The 18,815-nt window shown below is 39.9% G+C and overlaps 1 protein-coding gene across 2 annotated transcripts in view; it reads left to right on the top strand.

Annotated features, from left to right (window-relative positions):
• The window catches only part of CFAP47 (cilia and flagella associated protein 47), a 546,843-nt gene that overhangs the window by 253,896 nt on the left and 274,132 nt on the right, over window positions 1-18,815 (top strand). For both annotated transcript variants that reach the window (XM_075852746.1, XM_075852745.1), the window contains 3 exons: window positions 7,698-7,848; window positions 9,062-9,150; window positions 11,710-11,796. In XM_075852746.1, coding sequence (XP_075708861.1) covers window positions 7,698-7,848; window positions 9,062-9,150; window positions 11,710-11,796 — 327 coding nt within the window. The remainder of the gene's footprint in view (window positions 1-7,697; window positions 7,849-9,061; window positions 9,151-11,709; window positions 11,797-18,815) is intronic.

Here is an 18,815-nt window from a genome sequence, read left to right as displayed (position 1 = left end):
TGTCTCCCCTTTTCCTGTTCTATTACTGACTGAACATACATATATATGGTTCACTTACTATTAAATAGGGTAGCCTGTCCCTTTTTGGGTTTATACATGACTTATAGCCCATATTCCTGTATACAATATTTCGCAAGAGTCAGTAATTGCTCCTATGTTCATACTAGGATCTTGCCCTTTTGTTCAATTTTAAAAACTTTGTTTGTCATATGTGTTAAATAAACTCTACTTTTTATATACAATCTGGCTATAAGCTTGTTTTTCTCTTCTGTGTATAGATTACAATATGGAGCTGCCTATATGGTAAATTATGGGGGGAGGCCTCTGTTGCGAATCGTGCCCAGACCTTAGTACAAATGCTTTTGTAGTGTACATCTTGAAAATAATACACTGAATCTGATTGGTCAGAGCCCTCACTGCAGCTCCAGCCTTTAGACTCATTGAAACACAAGCTGGCCCTTTAGACTAATTTGCTTAAAAATTAAAGTTAAATAAATTACGCTGAAATAGATATTTATCACTTGTTCACATGGTAGATGATGAATGTCTGATTTCTAGGGTCTTCACTGCTGGGACTCCCACCAGTCACTAAAATTAGGGTTCGGAGCCCCCCTCCTCCTCCTCAGTTGCAGTGAGGAGGAGCTTGAATGGAGTGGTGGTCGAGCATGTGCCTTGCCGCTCCATTCAATGTCTATAGGGCTAATGGAAATAACCGAGTTCTGTACTCCGCTGTCTCCGTCAGTCCCATAGACTTTTAATAGAGCGCACTCCTCATGCTCGACCACCACTCCATTCAAAGTTATCTTCACTGTGCTCGTGTATTTTTCTGATACAGGGATTAGGAATCCCTTGCCATAAACGTAGAGATAAATTTTAAACTTCTGGCAGCCTGCAGATCCCGCTAGAGGGATCTGCCTACTCTTTATACATTGGACTCAATAATAAAACATTATGTAGAAAGCTCCCCCTAGTAGTAACTGCAGACAGTCAGAAGTTTATCATTTAACTCTATTTCTATGCAGGGGATTTGAAGTTCTGCCTCAGAAAAAAGGAGCACTGATCGCTAAAAAGATATATTAAGAAATTAGCACATAATGTTGGACCTAAAAACATCATGACGTTAAAAAATATTCAGTATGCAGTGAGAGTTAATATATTACAACCAGCTACCTGAGTATTGACCATGTGTCACAGTCACAGTGCCATCTCCTTTGATATAGATAGTAATATTGTTCAAGTTTTTTACATTAACATCATATATGTCACTTATTTTCATTAAAGAAAGATAGTTGTGAGAGATGATGATAAAAAATCCATTTGCAATTTTAGTGATTCTGTATTACATTCTTATATGTTAGGCAATAAATGAATAAAATAACGTTTTCACATGTAGAGGTCAAAAACTTGAATCATTTTCTATGACTTACTTTTAATGTTTATCTCTCATGGGATTGGGCTCATCACTGAAATACTGCTGAGACAGTAATGACTTTTCTAGCGGAAGCTGCCTGCATTGCTGGCTTTTTACCAAGTACTGCTGCTCCTCAAAGCAATATACAATATGGACAAATCATTTTATCTCCCTGTTAAACTGGGAAAAATAGTAGCATGGTAAGGATGTATTATGTTTATAGCCACATACCATATATCAGGCCTACAAATTCAATATCAGTTTCTCCTATAACAGCTAAAAGATAGCACTCGGTCAACAAGCGCACGTTGCGTATTTTGCTGCAGAAAATACGCATCAAAATCCTAGGAAATTTGCAGGTTTTTCGGTGCGTTTTTTATGTTTTGATGCATAACTCGGTGCATTTTCATGCTGCGGGTTTTCCTTAGAACTAGGCAGATACAATTCACAAGCATAAACGCAAGATAAATTGATATGCTTCGAATTTTAAAATACACACTGCAGGTCAATTTATGTGCCGAAAAAAGCCGCAGCACGTACATGAGATTTCCACAAATCTCATTTACTTTGCTGGTACTGTGTTACGCTGCGGATTGGCCGCATTGAGCCTTAGGCCTAGTTCAGAGTTTTTTGCATGCAAAAAAATATCTGCCTCAAAATTTCTTCAGCCCCGTTTTCAACGCTTTTTCGGCCTCCCATTGATTTCAATGAGAGGGCAGAGGCGGAACCGCAGCAAGAAAGGACATGTCAATTTTTTTTTCCCGCCATAAACTAAAAGCCACTCGGGGAAAAAGATCTCCTTCTCCTCCTATTGAAATCATTGGCAAGCGGTTACGGACGTTTTTTGGTGCTGATTCCGATGCGATTTCCGCTTCAAAATCCACGCCAGAAAACTCTTAGGGCCTTAGGGTGAGAAATAAATGTAAACATGTAAACATTTCCATTAGTTTGTAATATGTATGCTGGGAAGTATATTGGAAGCTGGAGTGTTAGCTGGCCATACACATAACAGAGCTATTTTCCCAATATACATGCATTGGTATGGCCCTCTGGCTCTTCCCAGTCACAGCAATTACATAGTTACATAGTTACATAGTTAGTACGGCTGAAAAAAGACACATGTCCATCCAGTTCAACCAAGGGAAGGGAAAAGGGAAGGAAAAATTTCTACACATAGGAGCTAATATTTTTTTGTTCTAGGAAATTATCTAACCCTTTTTTAAAGCCATCTACTGTCCCTGCTGTGACCAGCTCCTGCGGTAGGCTATTCCATAGATTCACAGTTCTCACTGTAAAGAAGGCTTGTCGCCCCTGAAGCTTGAACCTTTTTTTCTCCAGACGGAGGGAGTGCCCCCTTGTTTTTTGAGGGGGTTTTACAAGGAACAGGATTTCACCATATTTTTTGTATGTGCCATTAATATATTTATATAAGTTAATCATGTCCCCCCTTAGTCGTCTTTTTTCAAGGCTAAATAGGTTAATTCTTTCAATCTTTCCTCATAACTTAAATTCTCCATGCCCCTAATTAGCTTCGTTGCTCTTCTTTGTATTTTTTCCAACTCCAGGGCATCCTTTCTATGAACTGGAGCCCAAAACTGAACTGCATATTCTAGATGAGGCCTCACTAATGCTTTGTAAAGTGGTAATATTACATGCCTGTCCCGCGAGTCCATGCCTCTTTTAATACACGACAATATCCTGCTGGCCTTTGAAGCAGCTGATTGACACTGCATGCTGTTATTGAGTTTATGATTTACAAGTACACCCAGATCCTTCTCAACAAGTGAATCCGCCAGTGTAGCTCCCCCTAGGACATATGATGCATGCAGGTTGTTGGTACCCAGATGCATAACTTTACATTTATCTACATTAAACTTCATCTGCCAAGTGGACGCCCAAACACTTAGTTTGTTTAAATCTGCCTGCAATTCATGAACATCTTCCATAGACTGGTGTCATCTGCAAAAATAGAAATAGTGCTATTAATCCCATCCTCTATATCATTAATAAATAAGTTGAATAATAGTGGTCCCAGCACTGAACCCTGGGGTACACCACTTATAACCGGTGACCATTCAGAGAAGGAATCATTGACCACAACTCTCTGGATACGGTCCTTGAGCCAATTCTCAATCCAATTACAAACTATATTTTCTAAACCTATAGTCCTTAATTTACCCATTAGGCGTCTATGGGGGACAGTGTCAAATGCCTTTGCAAAGTCCAAAAACACTAAATCCACAGCGGCCCCTCTGTCTAGACTTCTGCTCACCTCTTCATAAAAACAGATTAGGTTAGTTTGGCAACTTCTGTCCTTAGTAAAACCGTGCTGGCTGTCACTTATAATGCTATTTATTGTCACATAATCCTGTATATAGTCCCTCAATAGCCCCTCAAACATTTTCCCCACGATGGATGTTAAGCTTACTGGTCTATAATTACCTGGGGAAGACCTAGAGCCCTTTTTGAAAATAGGCACCACATTTGCGCTGCGCCAGTCCCTTGGCACTATACCAGTCACTAGAGATTCTCTGAATATTATGAAAAGGGGGACAGAAATAACTGAACTAAGCTCTTTAAGAATTCTAGGGTGTAACCCATCTGGTCCCGGGGCCTTGTGCACATTTATTTTATTTAATTTAGCTTGGACCATCTCTACATTCATCCAATTCAGTATATCAACTGATATATTAACAGCACTGGCACTGGCTACATCAGCTGCTCTTTCTTCAGTTGTATATACAGAGCTAAAGAACCCATTTAGTAACTCTGCCTTCTCTTGATCCCCTGTGATCAACTCCCCATTACCATTATCTAAGGGTCCTACATGTTCAGACCTGGGCTTTTTTGCATTTATATACTTGAAGAATTTTTTGGGATTTGTTTTACTATCCTTGGCCACCTGCCTTTCATTTTGTATTTTTGCTAATTTTATTACATTTTTACAGATTTTATTAAGCTCTTTATATTTTACAAAGGCTACAGCTGTACCCTCAGATTTGTATTTTTTAAATGCCCTTTTTTTGTCATGTATTGCCCCTTTCACAGAAGGTGTAAGCCATGTGGGGTTTAATTTGAGTAGTTTATACTTGTTACCTATAGGAATACATTTTGCACTATAATAACTCAAAGTAGATTTGAAAATCTCCCATTTATCATTTGTTCCATTATTTGACATTAGTTCTTCCCAGTCCATATCCTGAATTGCAGCCCTCATCCTGGGGAAATTGGCTTTCTTAAAATTAAATGTTTTTGCCCTCCCAGCCTGCGTTTGTTTTTTACAGTATAGGTAAAATGTAACTATATTATGATCACTGTTACCGAGGTTTTCACGAACATTGACATTCCCAACAAGATCTGCATTATTAGAAATGACCAGATCCAACAGAGCTTCACCTCTAGTCGGGTCTTCCACAAACTGGCCCATAAAATTTTCCTGCAACAGGTTGAGGAAATGTCTCCCCTTTGCAGTTGAAGCCGAACCATGACACCAATTAATATCCCGGAAATTAAAATCTCCCATTATCACTACAGTAACCGCCTGTGCAGCCTGCTCCATCTGTTTATATAGCTGAACATCCATCTCCTCAGTTATATTGGGGGGTCTATAGATTACACCAAAAGTAATTTTTTCAGTGTTTACCTCCCTTTCTACTTCCACCCACAAGGTTTCAACCTCCTCACAGTATTCACCCACTATTGTCTCTTTCACACTCGCCTTCATATCATTTCTCACATACAGACATACACCACCACCTTTCCTATTTGTCCTGTCTTTCCGAAAAAGTGTAAAACCCTGTAGATTTACAGCCCAGTCATGTGAAGAGTCCAGCCATGTTTCAGCAACACCAACTATATCTATATTTTCTTCCAGTATCAAGGCCTCCAGCTCCCCCATTTTGCTTGCTAGACTTCTGGCATTTGTGAACATACACTTTAACTTGCCTGTCAGTTTTTCACTTTTATTATCAGAAATGTGATTTGACATTAATCGGGCCTTTTTATTTACACTGATGTTTTGTAACGAAAGGATCTCCTTATCTTGTTGTCTAGTCCTCTCCCCACATTCTGTTTCTCCCCCCACCAATATAGTCTGACCCCTCTCTAACCTGGCTACCCCTTTTTTTTCTACATTGACCTCCCTCCTCAGCCCTAGTTTAAATACTCCACCACCCCAGCTAGAATTCTCTCCCCCAGCACAGCGGACCCCCTTCCATTTAGGTGCAAATCATCTGCAGAATACAGTTTGTACCCCAATGAAAAGTCAACCCAGTGCTCTAGGAACCCAAATCCTTCTCCTCTACACCAAGACTTCAGCCATGCATTTAACTCCCTGAGCTCCCGCTGTCTTTCCTGTGATGCGCATGGCACAGGCAGTATTCCTGAGAATACTACTTTGGAGGTCCTTCCCTTCAGCTTGTAGCCTAGTTCTTTAAAATTATTCTTAAGGCTCCTCCACCTACCATTTATTCTGTCGTTGGTACCGACATGGACCACGACAGCTGGATCATCACCAGCCCCTCCCAGCAATTTGTCCACCCGTTCCACCACATGCCGAACCCTGGCACCAGGGAGACAGCAAACCATTCGGTTGAGGTGGTCTTGGCGACAAATTATTCTATCCGTCTTCCTGATTATAGAATCCCCTATGACTATCAATTGTCTTGGCTTACCTGCATTACCATCCCGCCGACTACTAGCTGGGCTGTTCTCCCGGCTGTTAGGGAGATCAGTATCCACTAGGGCTGCCATTTCTGAGACTGACACCCTCGCATCATCACCCAACTTGGCAATTTTGCCTGGAATGTCAGAAACCGGATCGGCCTTCCTTTTCTTTGACCCCTTTCTACTGCCCCTAACTACATTAACCCAGCTACTTACCTGATCCTGCTCACCCATGTCTTCACCCTCCAGTTGTAACCCACTAACTGCATGCTCCGTGAGCAGCAAGCTCAGCTCAAGATTGTCTATCCTCCTCAGTGTTGCATTCTGCTCCTCCAGATCTCTAATACGAGCTTCCAGGTGAACAACATGCTCACATCTGCCACAGAGATATTCACCCTGGAACTTCGGCTCCAGTCGTGCATACATATGGCAAACTGTGCACTGAAGAAAACCTCCAATCTTGCTATCCATTATCCAAGTTACAAAAAAAAACAGCAAACAGGTGTTAATCAAAAAGAAAAAGAAGTAGAAGAGCACTTACTGGGGCTTTAACTCCTCTTTTCAACTCCGGTTTTTGGAACTCCACTTGATCTACAAACCACTTGTTGTTTCAAGCCACAGAGCAATGTTACCAAACAAGTGAGAGAGAAACAGCCATAGGTTAGTGTTATTTTTCTCTCCTACAAGGGTAAGAAAGTGGAATCACCACCATCAAGGCTTTAGTTAAGGGCTCCCCTCTGATCTATGTACATTCTTGGCTATATGCAATCTCATTTAAAGAAACATATACACCGGTTTATGTCTATAGCATGGCCTGAGAGGCTGTTGCATGACTCAGAGATCCTTTTTTTAATGTGCTTTAAATACATACTATTTTCATGCACCTCCCTATCAGGCCCTGTACTAGGCATAATACAGTGTATACGTTTACCCCAGAGTTTTCCTATCAGTACTGATAATGTCAATGTACTTTATGTAGCACATACCCCTCAGCAAATGAGCATTAATAATGGTTTGTTTATCCAATAAATATAATTATATCACTATTTGATGTCAATGGTACCATGTTATCCAATAGAATAACTAAGAGTAAGGCCTCATGCACACAACCGTAGTGTATTTTACTATCCGCAAGTACGGATTCGTAGTCATCCGCATATCTGGTACGCTGTCTGAAAATATAGTATGTAGTGCATCCGTATTTACGGATCCACAAAAAAAAGGGAGGCTACAAATGATGTCACCAACATGTCCCAACCCTTTGAAAAGGTCACATGATCGCTCAGGCACCATTTTCTTGGGGAATCCCCTGCTGTCACATAGCAACACTTCTGAAATGACGGACTGCTACGGATGCACTTCCATAGCTGTCCGCAATTTAGCACGCACCCATAGACTGGGCGAGTCCATGCGCAACTGCGGACAGGAATAGAACATGTTCTGTATTTTGCTAATTGTTTCTATGGCCCGGACACACATTTGTAAACATACAGAAAGGTGTACATGGCCTATAGAAATGAATGGGTGCGTAGATTATCCATAATTATGGATCCGTAATTACGAATCAAAACTACTATCGTGTGCATGGGGCCTAATTAACATATGAACATTTATTTTTTAGAAGCCAAGTGGATGTGACTGTAGATTATAGGAGTCGCTTCTTACACCTAACCGAAGCAACCATGTTACTGGTATCTAAATCAAGCAGCGGAGCAGGTGGCACTACATTGTCTTTTTCTCTTCAATCAAGATTGACTGATTTAGCTCCAACTGTAAGTGTTTATTATTCTATTTCTGATATAAATATGTTAAGGGGAAATATCTTTTACATATACCTATTTTGAAAATGTTAAATGCAAAATGAAAGTGTCTTTTTGTGTTGTCATTTTATAGAATCCTGGCTCCATATATTCTCATTATAAATTCAAAACAGTAGATTATTCTGCTGGAAATAATTGGTAGAGAGTGGCTCGTCATTGATAAAAAAAATTAGGGGATGTTCACATGTTAAGTGTTTGTTGCTTTTTGTGGTGTTTTTTTCTGTGAAAAATAATAGAAAATATTTCCTGTCTTTTTAAAAAAAAAAAAATAAATTCTATGAAAAGTGCTGGAAAAACATAATTTGTGGCTTTATTTATTTTTTTAAAGTGTGTGTGAATAACAGGACTACTCATGTGCCCTATTTAAAGGTTTAAAATATACCAGTTATAATTGTGTTTTTTATTATAAATTGTTCTACAACCGGAGATACTAAAATATTTCCCAAAGGTGTTTTGGTACACACTATATTAATATAGAGCTATGATTACATGTCCTGGCTGTATTGATTTGTTTTTGCTGTGACTTGCAGTTTTGTGAATCATCATTGTTTTTACTGCGGTTTTGTGAACGTCACGGCAAAAAACGCAATACCACTGCAACATGTGAACAGAGCCTAAAATGGATATATTATAGATTTATTTTTAAAGTCAAATAAATCTTTAAAAGGCAACATGGCAACATATTAACACATGTGTAAACTGGATTTACAATAAGAAATATTCCAATAAAATGAAGACTTGTAAAGTAAATGTCGCCTGATCCATTGTATGCTGCAAATCGTAAAAGGGTAATACGAGTCTGAGGATGAGAGGAAGTTAGGATCATTACTTGTCATTGATTAACTATCCTCACTTCAGTATCTTGACAGTTGTTCTTTGGCTGCCCTTCTACTTCTGTCTTTGTAGCCACTAACATAAGACGATGAAGGGGAACTGCATGACATTTTACATTTAGAAATAGCTTCCACAGACTGGAGTGATAACCTCAAGATCCCTGTGTTCTGGTTAAGTCATACATCTCATGTGTTGTTGAAAATGAAATACTAACACAGTAGTAGCCTAAAAGTCCTCTAAAGATAACAGTCATAGTCAAAAGTATACAGAATATTTTTATGGTTGTGTACTGACTAATATTTAACTCATCGTTGTGAATTTTTATTTTTAGGCACAACTGGAGCAGGAATTACCATGCTACGAGCTGGAAAAAATCTGTCTATCTGTTAAAAGTCCTTACAAAAGTCATGGAAAATTCAGGTGCATATTCCTCCATGTGTATAACAGATGAAATAATGAAGTAAACTCCAAAACAGTTGATTTAGTCGTGAAAAATAGTCATCAGCCAAGTACATTTTACCTCTCTTTCTATTCACACTTTGTTTGAGCATTCTATCAGAGATATTCATCGGGAGTATTTGCCAATGTATACCTCTGACGAAAGGCTCCTACATATGCCACTATATAGGCATACATTGGCATAGACCACCCATTGGTTCCCATTGTAAAGAAACGTATATACCTATGGAACGCATACATATAGTTTTTGTTTTTTTTACTGAGTGCCTCTGTATCGCATAGTGTGGTCGAGTATGCTATTCAAATTTCCCCGACGTATGCCAAAAGGGCTCTCTTTTTTGCATACGTCAGGTCAATGGGGCCCTATGGATAAGTTTGTCCGAACGTACACTGCAAGCAGTCTGAATATAGCGTTACATGTAGATTAAAAAAAAAGTGCTTCTGATTGGTTGCTATATACAATATCTTATCTTCATATTTAATTTTTATTTTATAAATTATCCTTTTATTACTAATAGAATTGTGTGAGTACCTTTCCAGTCCAGAGCTTTTGTAAGAATATTATTGTAGTAAAATACTCAAAGTCAAGTTATCTCATAAATTATGGCCAATGGCAGATTCACAATAGTATGTTGACTAAAGTCATGAAGTATTATAAATAATAAATCTTGGAGAAGGATGAATGGAGAGGTTTGCGGCTTTCTCCAATCACTTCCATTGGCGTTACGGAAACAGCGGAGCAAGGGGGCCCGGCTGTTTCCATAACTCTCATAGAACTTAATGGAGAGAGCCACAAATCTCTTCATTCATCCATTTCCTGGATTTGTTCAAATATACAGCATTCTTCTCATAAAAAATAAACCCGCCATTGCACATATAATATATATATATATTTTTTAATACAAAATATAGAAATATAAAAATGTATTATAGTGTCTTGGGCCATAGCTTTATGCACCAAAGCACAGTAGACCTGGCGCTATAGCTGACTCTGGGGAAAGGGTGTCTGCTTATGGGAAAATGTACATCTGAACACACCGACCAGTGTGTATTAATATATAACTTACTCTGCTGTAAAGGTCTTAGAGGGATGTCGTTAAAGAACAAAAAACTTTAGATAGTATTACTAATAGGTAGAAAACAAAGGGAGGGATCCTCCAGCTCACCTGACACAATATGAGTGTCGCTGCCAGCGCCTGGATCCTTATCGTGTCGGCACACGTAGCAGAAACAAGGGTAGAAAGGAAGTTCGGTCCAGCGCTTAGGTAGAAGTAAAACGGAAGGAATTTCCAAGTTTAATGAAGTTCCATTAAAAGGTCCATTAGAGTATGGTCCCGGTGTGTGGGTAATGAGAGGAAAGATCCTGTAAAGCCTACGCGTTTCGGACGATACCGACGTCCTTAGACTTGGCTGTAGTGTGTACAGCCAAGTCTAAGGACGTCGGTATCGTCCGAAACGCGTAGGCTTTACAGGATCTTTCCTCTCATTACCCACACACCGGGACCATACTCTAATGGACCTTTTAATGGAACTTCATTAAACTTGGAAATTCCTTCCGTTTTACTTCTACCTAAGCGCTGGACCGAACTTCCTTTCTACCAGTATTACTAATACCACAATCTGTCTATAAATAATGCATGGGATTCCATAAAAATACCACAAAATTTTTTTTTTCTCCCAGAGGACACGCTTAGATAATGTTACCATGTCCATTTCTTTTTGTAAAATACAAGGGTTGCCAGAAATAACCTGCTCTTTTACCTGCAGTTACACGGACATTGGGAGATCTTTTCCTAAACATCAGCTTTGTGTTTTCTGCTTGTTACATTAGCAGTTAGTGCTCATTATGAGTCATTTGAAATCTGTTCACGAGAACAAGCGATAATGAGCGGTAATGACAGTATTTCATGATATAGCACTTCTACAAATATTTTGCATGCTGGAGCGGTCATTAATGTTATATATATTTTGTATATCCATGTATTATTATAATCTTTGAGAATTCTAACATTGTATTACTATAAAGATAAGAGGAACATTTAATTGATTTCTTTCAGAATCAAGTCTAATTGTAAAAGCACAAAAGCATTTTTTGAAATCGTAACTTTCCCTCAAGCCTAATATTAATGCTAATGCCTTTTTCAGCTTCCAAATGATTCTGTACCAGACACAATTTTAGAACATTTCGCTCACATTGGTATGATGTACACACCCACTAATCTGATTATTATTATGCATTTTACCCATTATCCTTGGAGCTTTAGAACTTTATAGCTCTGTTTGACAGCTGCAAAATTGAAAAATATCTTATCTTATGTGATGGCTTCTTAAAATACAGTATTTAAGTGTCCAACTTAGAGCTCTAAATGGTACAGCATGTGAAATCTAATAACAATTATTTTGCCAAAATAACATGACATCTGACATTCTTTGAACACCACTTTATATTGAAATGGAGATTTCTGATTTACCGTGTACCATTTATTTAGTTTATCTGACCAACATTTTCATTTCTTATAGAGTGATTTTAGTGGAATCTTCAAGCCACGTACCATTTCCTAATTTCCAAAATGAAATTGCAAAACTGAAGGATGAAAAAAGGTTCAGGTACTGTACATATATTCACTATTTAATACAATACTAACCTTCAGCATTTGTTAAGGAGGTTTTCCCAGTTTTAAAGAAAGCTTAAATAAGTTTTTGGGGACAGTAATATTGATGGCCTATTCTTAGGTTGAGATTTGACTCCTGGCAACTCCTCTAATCAGCTGTATGAATGGGACTGAGCTGCTGTGATCTGCAGTACTAGACATAGCCACAACTAAATGTATGGCGTTGTGCCTGGCTAAATATTGAAAGGGATGCGGCGCTTACTGGTTCAGCACGACTCATTCAGTCAGCTGATCGGCGAGGATGCTAGGAGTTGAACCTCCCCGATCAAATATTGATGACCTATTCTAATTATTAAGGATAGGCCATCAATATTACACTCGTCAATGTATGATGGAAAGCATAATATACTTTGTGCTTCGCTTCCTCACTTTTTTCAAGATCACTGCTTGCTGTCAGTAAATGGAAACCAATATTTTTGACTGTTAGAGGCTGAAACCCTGTTCTGATCATGTCCATCCAAACAGGTGCATGGCTCTTTACAAGACAGAACTCTAATACACAAAAGCTGTGTTGACCTGTCCCAGTTAGGCATGATCAAGACAGGTTTTCTTTCTATGAATGCAAACAAGAATGTTTACTTTCATTGACAGCAAGCAGACATCTTTAAAACATTATATTTTGACATTTGGATGTGGTGCATCAAATTATCTCTGACCATGTTTGCAATGTGTAATGGGCTATAGGTGCACCACTCCTTATTAATTTCAATACAACACACAAATCATCGAGTTTTTTGGAAATTAACAAAAGAAGCTAGTTTGTTAATATATGGATTTACTTTATTTAGGCACATAAACATATTTTGTACTAATGAACATCGTTTACAAATGAATTGAGCTTTGATTTCCTTAAACTTCTTTCTCATCAATGTACCCACCCTTAGCAGCGGTCCCAGCAGAGCAAACGTGGGGCATTCTGACTATCAAATTGTCTAAGGCCGGGTTCCCACGGGTCGGATATGCTGCATAAAATTACGCATCGTGTCCGACCTAGAACTTTGTGGTGCAGTTTTTTGGGTGGAACTTCCTTTGCGGAAAGCAGTGGGCATAGTAGTGGCGATGCGTCTCTCCGTTGTCCGGCCTTCCGGGATGACGCTGCAGCCTGTGTCACCGCTGCAGCCTGTGATTGGCTGCAGCAGTCACATGGGATGAAACGTCATCCCAGGAGGCTGGCCTGGAAGAAGAACAGACAAAAGCATCGTTATGACAACGCCCAGGTGGTAAGTATAAGCTTATTTTGGGTCATTATGTTGCTGTAGTGTTAAATCACAACCATAAAACGAGTGCCTGAAGAGATGCCATGGCATAAAAGAATGTTGTGATAGCACTTGTTGTCCAAAATTCCTTCGATTGTACTGCCCTTAAAATCTCCCCAGACCATAATGGAACCTCCTCCATGCTTGACTGTGGGTTCATTGCAAGCAGGAAGCATGCGCTCAAACTTTGATTCGTCTGTGAAAAGAACCTTCTTCCACTGACTAGTGGCCCAGCTCCTGTCCTTTTTAGCCCACAACAGTCTTTTCTTGGTATTAATGGGCCTAGAGAATGGTTTTCGGGCTGCAACACATTCCTTCAAGTCACTTGCTACAAGGCGGGGCTTGTAAGTCACGATTGATACGCATTTCTTCCTCGTTTCCATCAGAGCAGCATGGATCTGACAGGTTGTTTTGAATCTGTTTAATTTGGAAGAAACTATGATCAATTTAACCTCCAGTCTAGTGTTTACTTGAGGTTGTCCAGGTCGTGGTCGATCATGTACACTGTTGTTTTTGGGGGTATCTCTTGCAGGATATCACTGCAGGCCACCAAGTGAAACCGTCTCCAGGCGAGCAATTTCCCGCAGACTATGCCCTGCATTGCTCAAAGTGACTTTGGCAGATTGCTTTTCGATTGATAATTGCTTCCTGGGAGCCATCAACAAGACCAATTTACACGTTTTCACAAGTAAAAACAAGTATCACATACAAGGGGATTCAGAAACCTTTGTTGCCCATAGGAACCAATCACAGCACAGCATTCATTTCATATTCTGCTCTTGAAAAATGAAAGCTCTTGCTGTGATTTGCTGCTTTGGGCAACAAAGAAAGTTTCTCTTTTACACAGGTTTAATAGCATAGTTTCTTAAAAACCTACGGTTTTCAAGGATATTTATATAAATAATGTATAAATACGATGCATGCGATTGCTAACAGTGTTTAAAAAAGTAGATTAGACTAATTTCTAGACAAAACACACGTATTCCGTTAATGTTTTACAGAGAAATTTACAAATCTGGGGGTGTTTGTAAATTAATGATCAGTAGTTTATCTGAGGCAAAAAATGGAGTAATATGTTACTAAATATGGTGTATTCGCTGACTACAATACTTTATAACATTCAACAGTTGGCAGCAGCTTCTGCATTCGGGGACACAGCATTTAATATGATCGCTGTGCTTAGGTTTTTTAGTGATAGGAAACTGGTTATTTTTGACTGCCTTGTCACAGTACAGGGGCGGCCTGTCATTGTGACCGCCCAATCCTGCCAATGGCACTGCATGCATGAGATCGCAGTGCCATAATAGGCAGCACGTTAATTAGCGAGCTTTTGGCACAGGGACCATGCCATTAGTCCATTCATTTATGTGGGATGGGCTGAAAGGGGTTAATTAAAGCATACAGCATAAAGAGCATATTACATCTACTTTTTAGCTTTTATATTTGCCTTTTTTATCTATTGTAAAAGAATTCACAGAATTGTTTTTGTATGGGTTATATTTATAGTCACATCATTTTTGTTTGTGTGGCAAAAACAGAACTGAGAATTTGAACAGTATCGTCAGAGACAAGGGAATCATAATTTTTATTGTAGTTGTAATTCTGAGTAATTCGTTGTTGTTCATGATCTTGCTTGAAGTGTTATATTGAGAGCAATAATTCATGTTCAATCATTCCCTTGTAGGCATTTAAAGATAGATTTGAAAAATATCCTTTTGACTCATGGAAGTTTCTCCTCTTATCATTATTTGACATCAAACAACATTCAATGCAATGGTAAACATGGCTATATATACACTATATGGACAAAAGTATTAGGACACACCTCTTGAATTCAGGTGTTCCATTCAGTTCCATTGCCACAGGGGTATAAAATCAAGCACGTAGTCATGCAGTCTGCACTTACAAACATTTGTGAAAGAATGGGTCGTTCTGCTCACTGAATTCCAGTGTGGTTCTGTAATATGATGCCTCCGTTGTTAGGCTGGGTTCACACGTGGCGGAATTTCACTTAAATTCCGCTGCGGACACTCCGCAGCGTTAATCCGCAGCGGAGCCGTTTGTCCATTGACTTACACTTTAATTTAGCAGTGTTCGTTTAGACGAGGCGTAAAATTACGCTGCGGAGCATAGGCTGCGGAGCGGAATTTGGTGTCCGCAGCATGCTCTGTCTGTTGCGGAGCAGTGGCGGACTCATGGCGGAATTTCTCCATTGACTTCAATGGAGATTCTAATTTCCGCAATGAAGTCCGCAGCTGTCATGCACATGTTATGTGTGCTGCGGATCCGTCTTGCTTTTTTAACTTGACATTTCTTCATTCTGGCTGGACCTATGTATTTCTAGGTCTACAGCCAGACTGAGGAAGTCAATGGGGCTCCCGTAATGACGGGAGCGTTGCTAGGAGACGTCAGTAAATAGTCACTGTCCAGGGTGCTGAAAGAGTTAACCGATCGGCAGTAACTGTTTCTGCACCCGGGACAGTGACTACCGATCCCAATCTACATGTATCTGTAAAAAAAAAATGAAGTTCATACTTACCGAGAACTCCCTGCTTCTGTCTCCAGTCCGGCCTCCCAGGATGACGTTTCAGTCTAAGTGACGGCTGCAGCAAATCACAGGCTAATAACAGGCTGCAGCGGTCACATGGACTGCCGCGTCATCCAGGGAGATCGGGCTGGATACCGAAGGAGGGACGCGTCACCAAGACAACGGGCGGTAAGTATGAATTTCTTTGACTTTCACAAGGGAAAGTGCTGTCCCTTCTCTCTATCCTGCACTGATAGGGAGAAGGGAAGTACTTTTCCCGCAGTCCGCAGCAGCTAGTCCGCATCAATTTACTGCACATTTTGTGCAGATCCGCAGCAGAATCTGCAACGCAGATTCTGTGCGGCATTGATGCGGACAGTTGCGGAGGAAATCCGCCACGTGTGGTCATGCCCTAACAAGTCAGTTTGTGAAATTTCTTCCCTCATGAATATTCCACGATCAGCTGTGAGTGGTATTATTGCAAAGTGGAAGCGTTCAGGAATCACAGCAACTGAGCCACGAAGTGGCAGACCACGTGAAGTTATAGAGCGGGGTCACCGAGTGCTGAGGCCCATAGTGCATATAAGTCGCCAATGCTCTCCTGACTCAATAATAGCAAAGTTCCAAACCTCCACTGGCATTAACATCACAACAAAAACTGTGCACTGGCAGCTTCATGGTGCATGGGTTTCCATGGCCAAGCAAGTGCATGCAAGCCTTACATCACCAAGCACAATTTCAAGCGTTGGATGGAGTATTGTAAAGCACACCGCCACTGGAGTATTAAGCAGTGGAAACATATTCTGTGGAAAGAAAAATCACCCTTCTCTATCTGGCAGTCTGATGGACGAGTCTAGGTTTGGCAAATGCCGGGAGATCGTTACCTGCCTGACTGATTTGTGCCAATTATAAAGTTAGGTGGAGAAGGGATAAGTCTATGGGGTTGTTTTTTAGGGATTGGTCTAGGCCCCCGTTTTTCGTAGAATCTATTGAAAACAGCTCCAAAAACGGCCGTAAAAAAACGCTGTGAAAAATGCAGTGAGAATCGCAGGTGGCTCAAAAAACGTCTGAAAATCAGGAGCTGTTTTCCCTTGAAAACAGCTCCGTATTTTCAGACGTTTTTGAGTTCGCGTGAGCTGGGATTGGAGATAACTTTTGATCCTGGCTATTTAACCACTTAGATGCTGCAGTCATTAGCCACTGTGGCATCTAGGCCGTGGGGTGCCGATAGTTGCCATGGCAGCCTGGGGGCCCAATGAAGGTCCTCAGGTCTGCCATGTTTCTGCTTCCTTTAAATCCTGCCTCTGGAGCTGGTAAATATAAAAACACACTGCATAGGTGTTGCAGTATATTGTACCAATGCTGAAACGATCACTAGTTTAAATCTACGGGAACTAAAAAACAGTGTAATAACATTTTTAATAGTGTACAAATAAAGATAAAATATGAAAAGTTAAAAAAACATTTTCCATTTTCCCTCAAAAGTAATGTAAAAATAAAAAAGTAAACATAATTGTTATCAGCACGTCCATAAAAAATCTAAACAATTAAAATATTATATTATTTAGCCCACCGGATGAACGCCATGGGTAGGGGAAAAAATTCAGTGTCTGAGGCTTTTTGGTCATCTTCCCTCCCCCCAAAAAAATGGAATACAAAGTGATTCGCCCTGCAAAAAATAAGCCCTCATATCACTCCATCAACGGAAAAATAAAAATTTTGTGGCTTTTGTAAAAGTGGTACATCAGAAAAAAAACTATAAAATTTGGTATTGTGGTAATATTATTGACCCACAGAATAAAGTTAACATGTCGTTTTTACCACACAGGGATTGTTGTAACAGCGAAACCCAAAAATCAATGGATGAATTAATTTTATTTAATTCAACCTCACAAAGAATTTTTTTTTCGTTTTCCAGTACATTGTATGAAACTTTAAATGGTGCCATTAAATACTACAACTTGTTTCCGCAAAAAATAATTCCTCATATGACTATGTCAACGGAAAAATAAAAAGTTATGGCTTCTGAGATGCGGGGAGGAAAAAAATGAAAGTGAAATACTGAAAAATGGCTGCGGCATCAAAGCAGACAAAATGCAGTAATAAATGCCACTGAAAATGCAAGTAAATATGTGAATTCAGCCTAAAAGGATTTTCAGGGACTGTAAGGGCTTGTCCACGCGTAACGGAATTGAGCAATTCCGCAGAAACTAGCAAAAATTTTGCTGCTGAAAAACAACACCATTTCATGCGTTTTTTACTGCAGAAAATGGTGGGGAATTTGCTGCGTTTTTCTCAACGCTGGGAGATGGTGATATCTCCTCTGAAAAACGCAGCAATTCAGTCCACTTTCCGCAGAAGGAATTGACACGCTGCGGTACAGGTGAATTACTGCAAGGAAATTTTCTGCAGCGTGTGGATGAGATTTGTTAAATCTCACCCACTTTGCTGCTACTGTATTCTGCTGCGTATTTTTCATCAACAATTCCGGATGGAAAATATGCAGCAATTCCGCTTTGTGTGGACAAGCCCTAAGGCCCCATTCACATGGCCGTAAAAAATCTCCATAATTACGGACCGCAATACGTGCTCCCATACTTTGTCGGGCACGGCCTAAGGGCTTGTCCTCACATAACAAAATTGCTGCAGAAAATTTCTGCAGCATTTCCGTTAAAACTAGCAGATATTCCACTGCAGAAAAACCGGACCATTTGCTGCGGTTTTTACTGCAGAAAATGGTGCAGATTTTGCTGTGTTTTTTTCAATTCAGTCCACTTTCCGCAGCATTTCTGTTCGGAGATTTTACGCAGCGTGTGGATGAGATTTGTTAAATCTCACCCACTTTGCTGCTACTGTATTCTGCTGCGTATTTTCCGACCGCAATTCTGGACGGAAAATACGCAGCAATTCTGTTATGTGTGGACAAGCCCTAATATTAACGACATATGCTTAGGATAAGGAATCAAAATCTGATCGGTGGGGGTTCAACTCCCAGCACCCTCACGGTCAGATGAATGAGCCTGAGCTGCAATACCACACACAGCCCATGGGCAAATGAGGCGCTATCTCTTGAAGAGCAGCCATGTTTTTTTTTATCTCATACAACCCTTTTATAAAGGCCTGTCCTTGTTTCAGATCTTTTTTCATTCTAATTAATAAGACCTGTGTACA

Source organism: Rhinoderma darwinii, chromosome 2, assembly GCF_050947455.1.
Source record: "Rhinoderma darwinii isolate aRhiDar2 chromosome 2, aRhiDar2.hap1, whole genome shotgun sequence".
NCBI classification, from domain to species: Eukaryota; Metazoa; Chordata; class Amphibia; order Anura; family Rhinodermatidae; genus Rhinoderma; species Rhinoderma darwinii.
The sequence above is the reverse complement of the archived record's forward strand: the minus strand, read 5'-3'. Positions and strand labels throughout refer to the sequence as shown.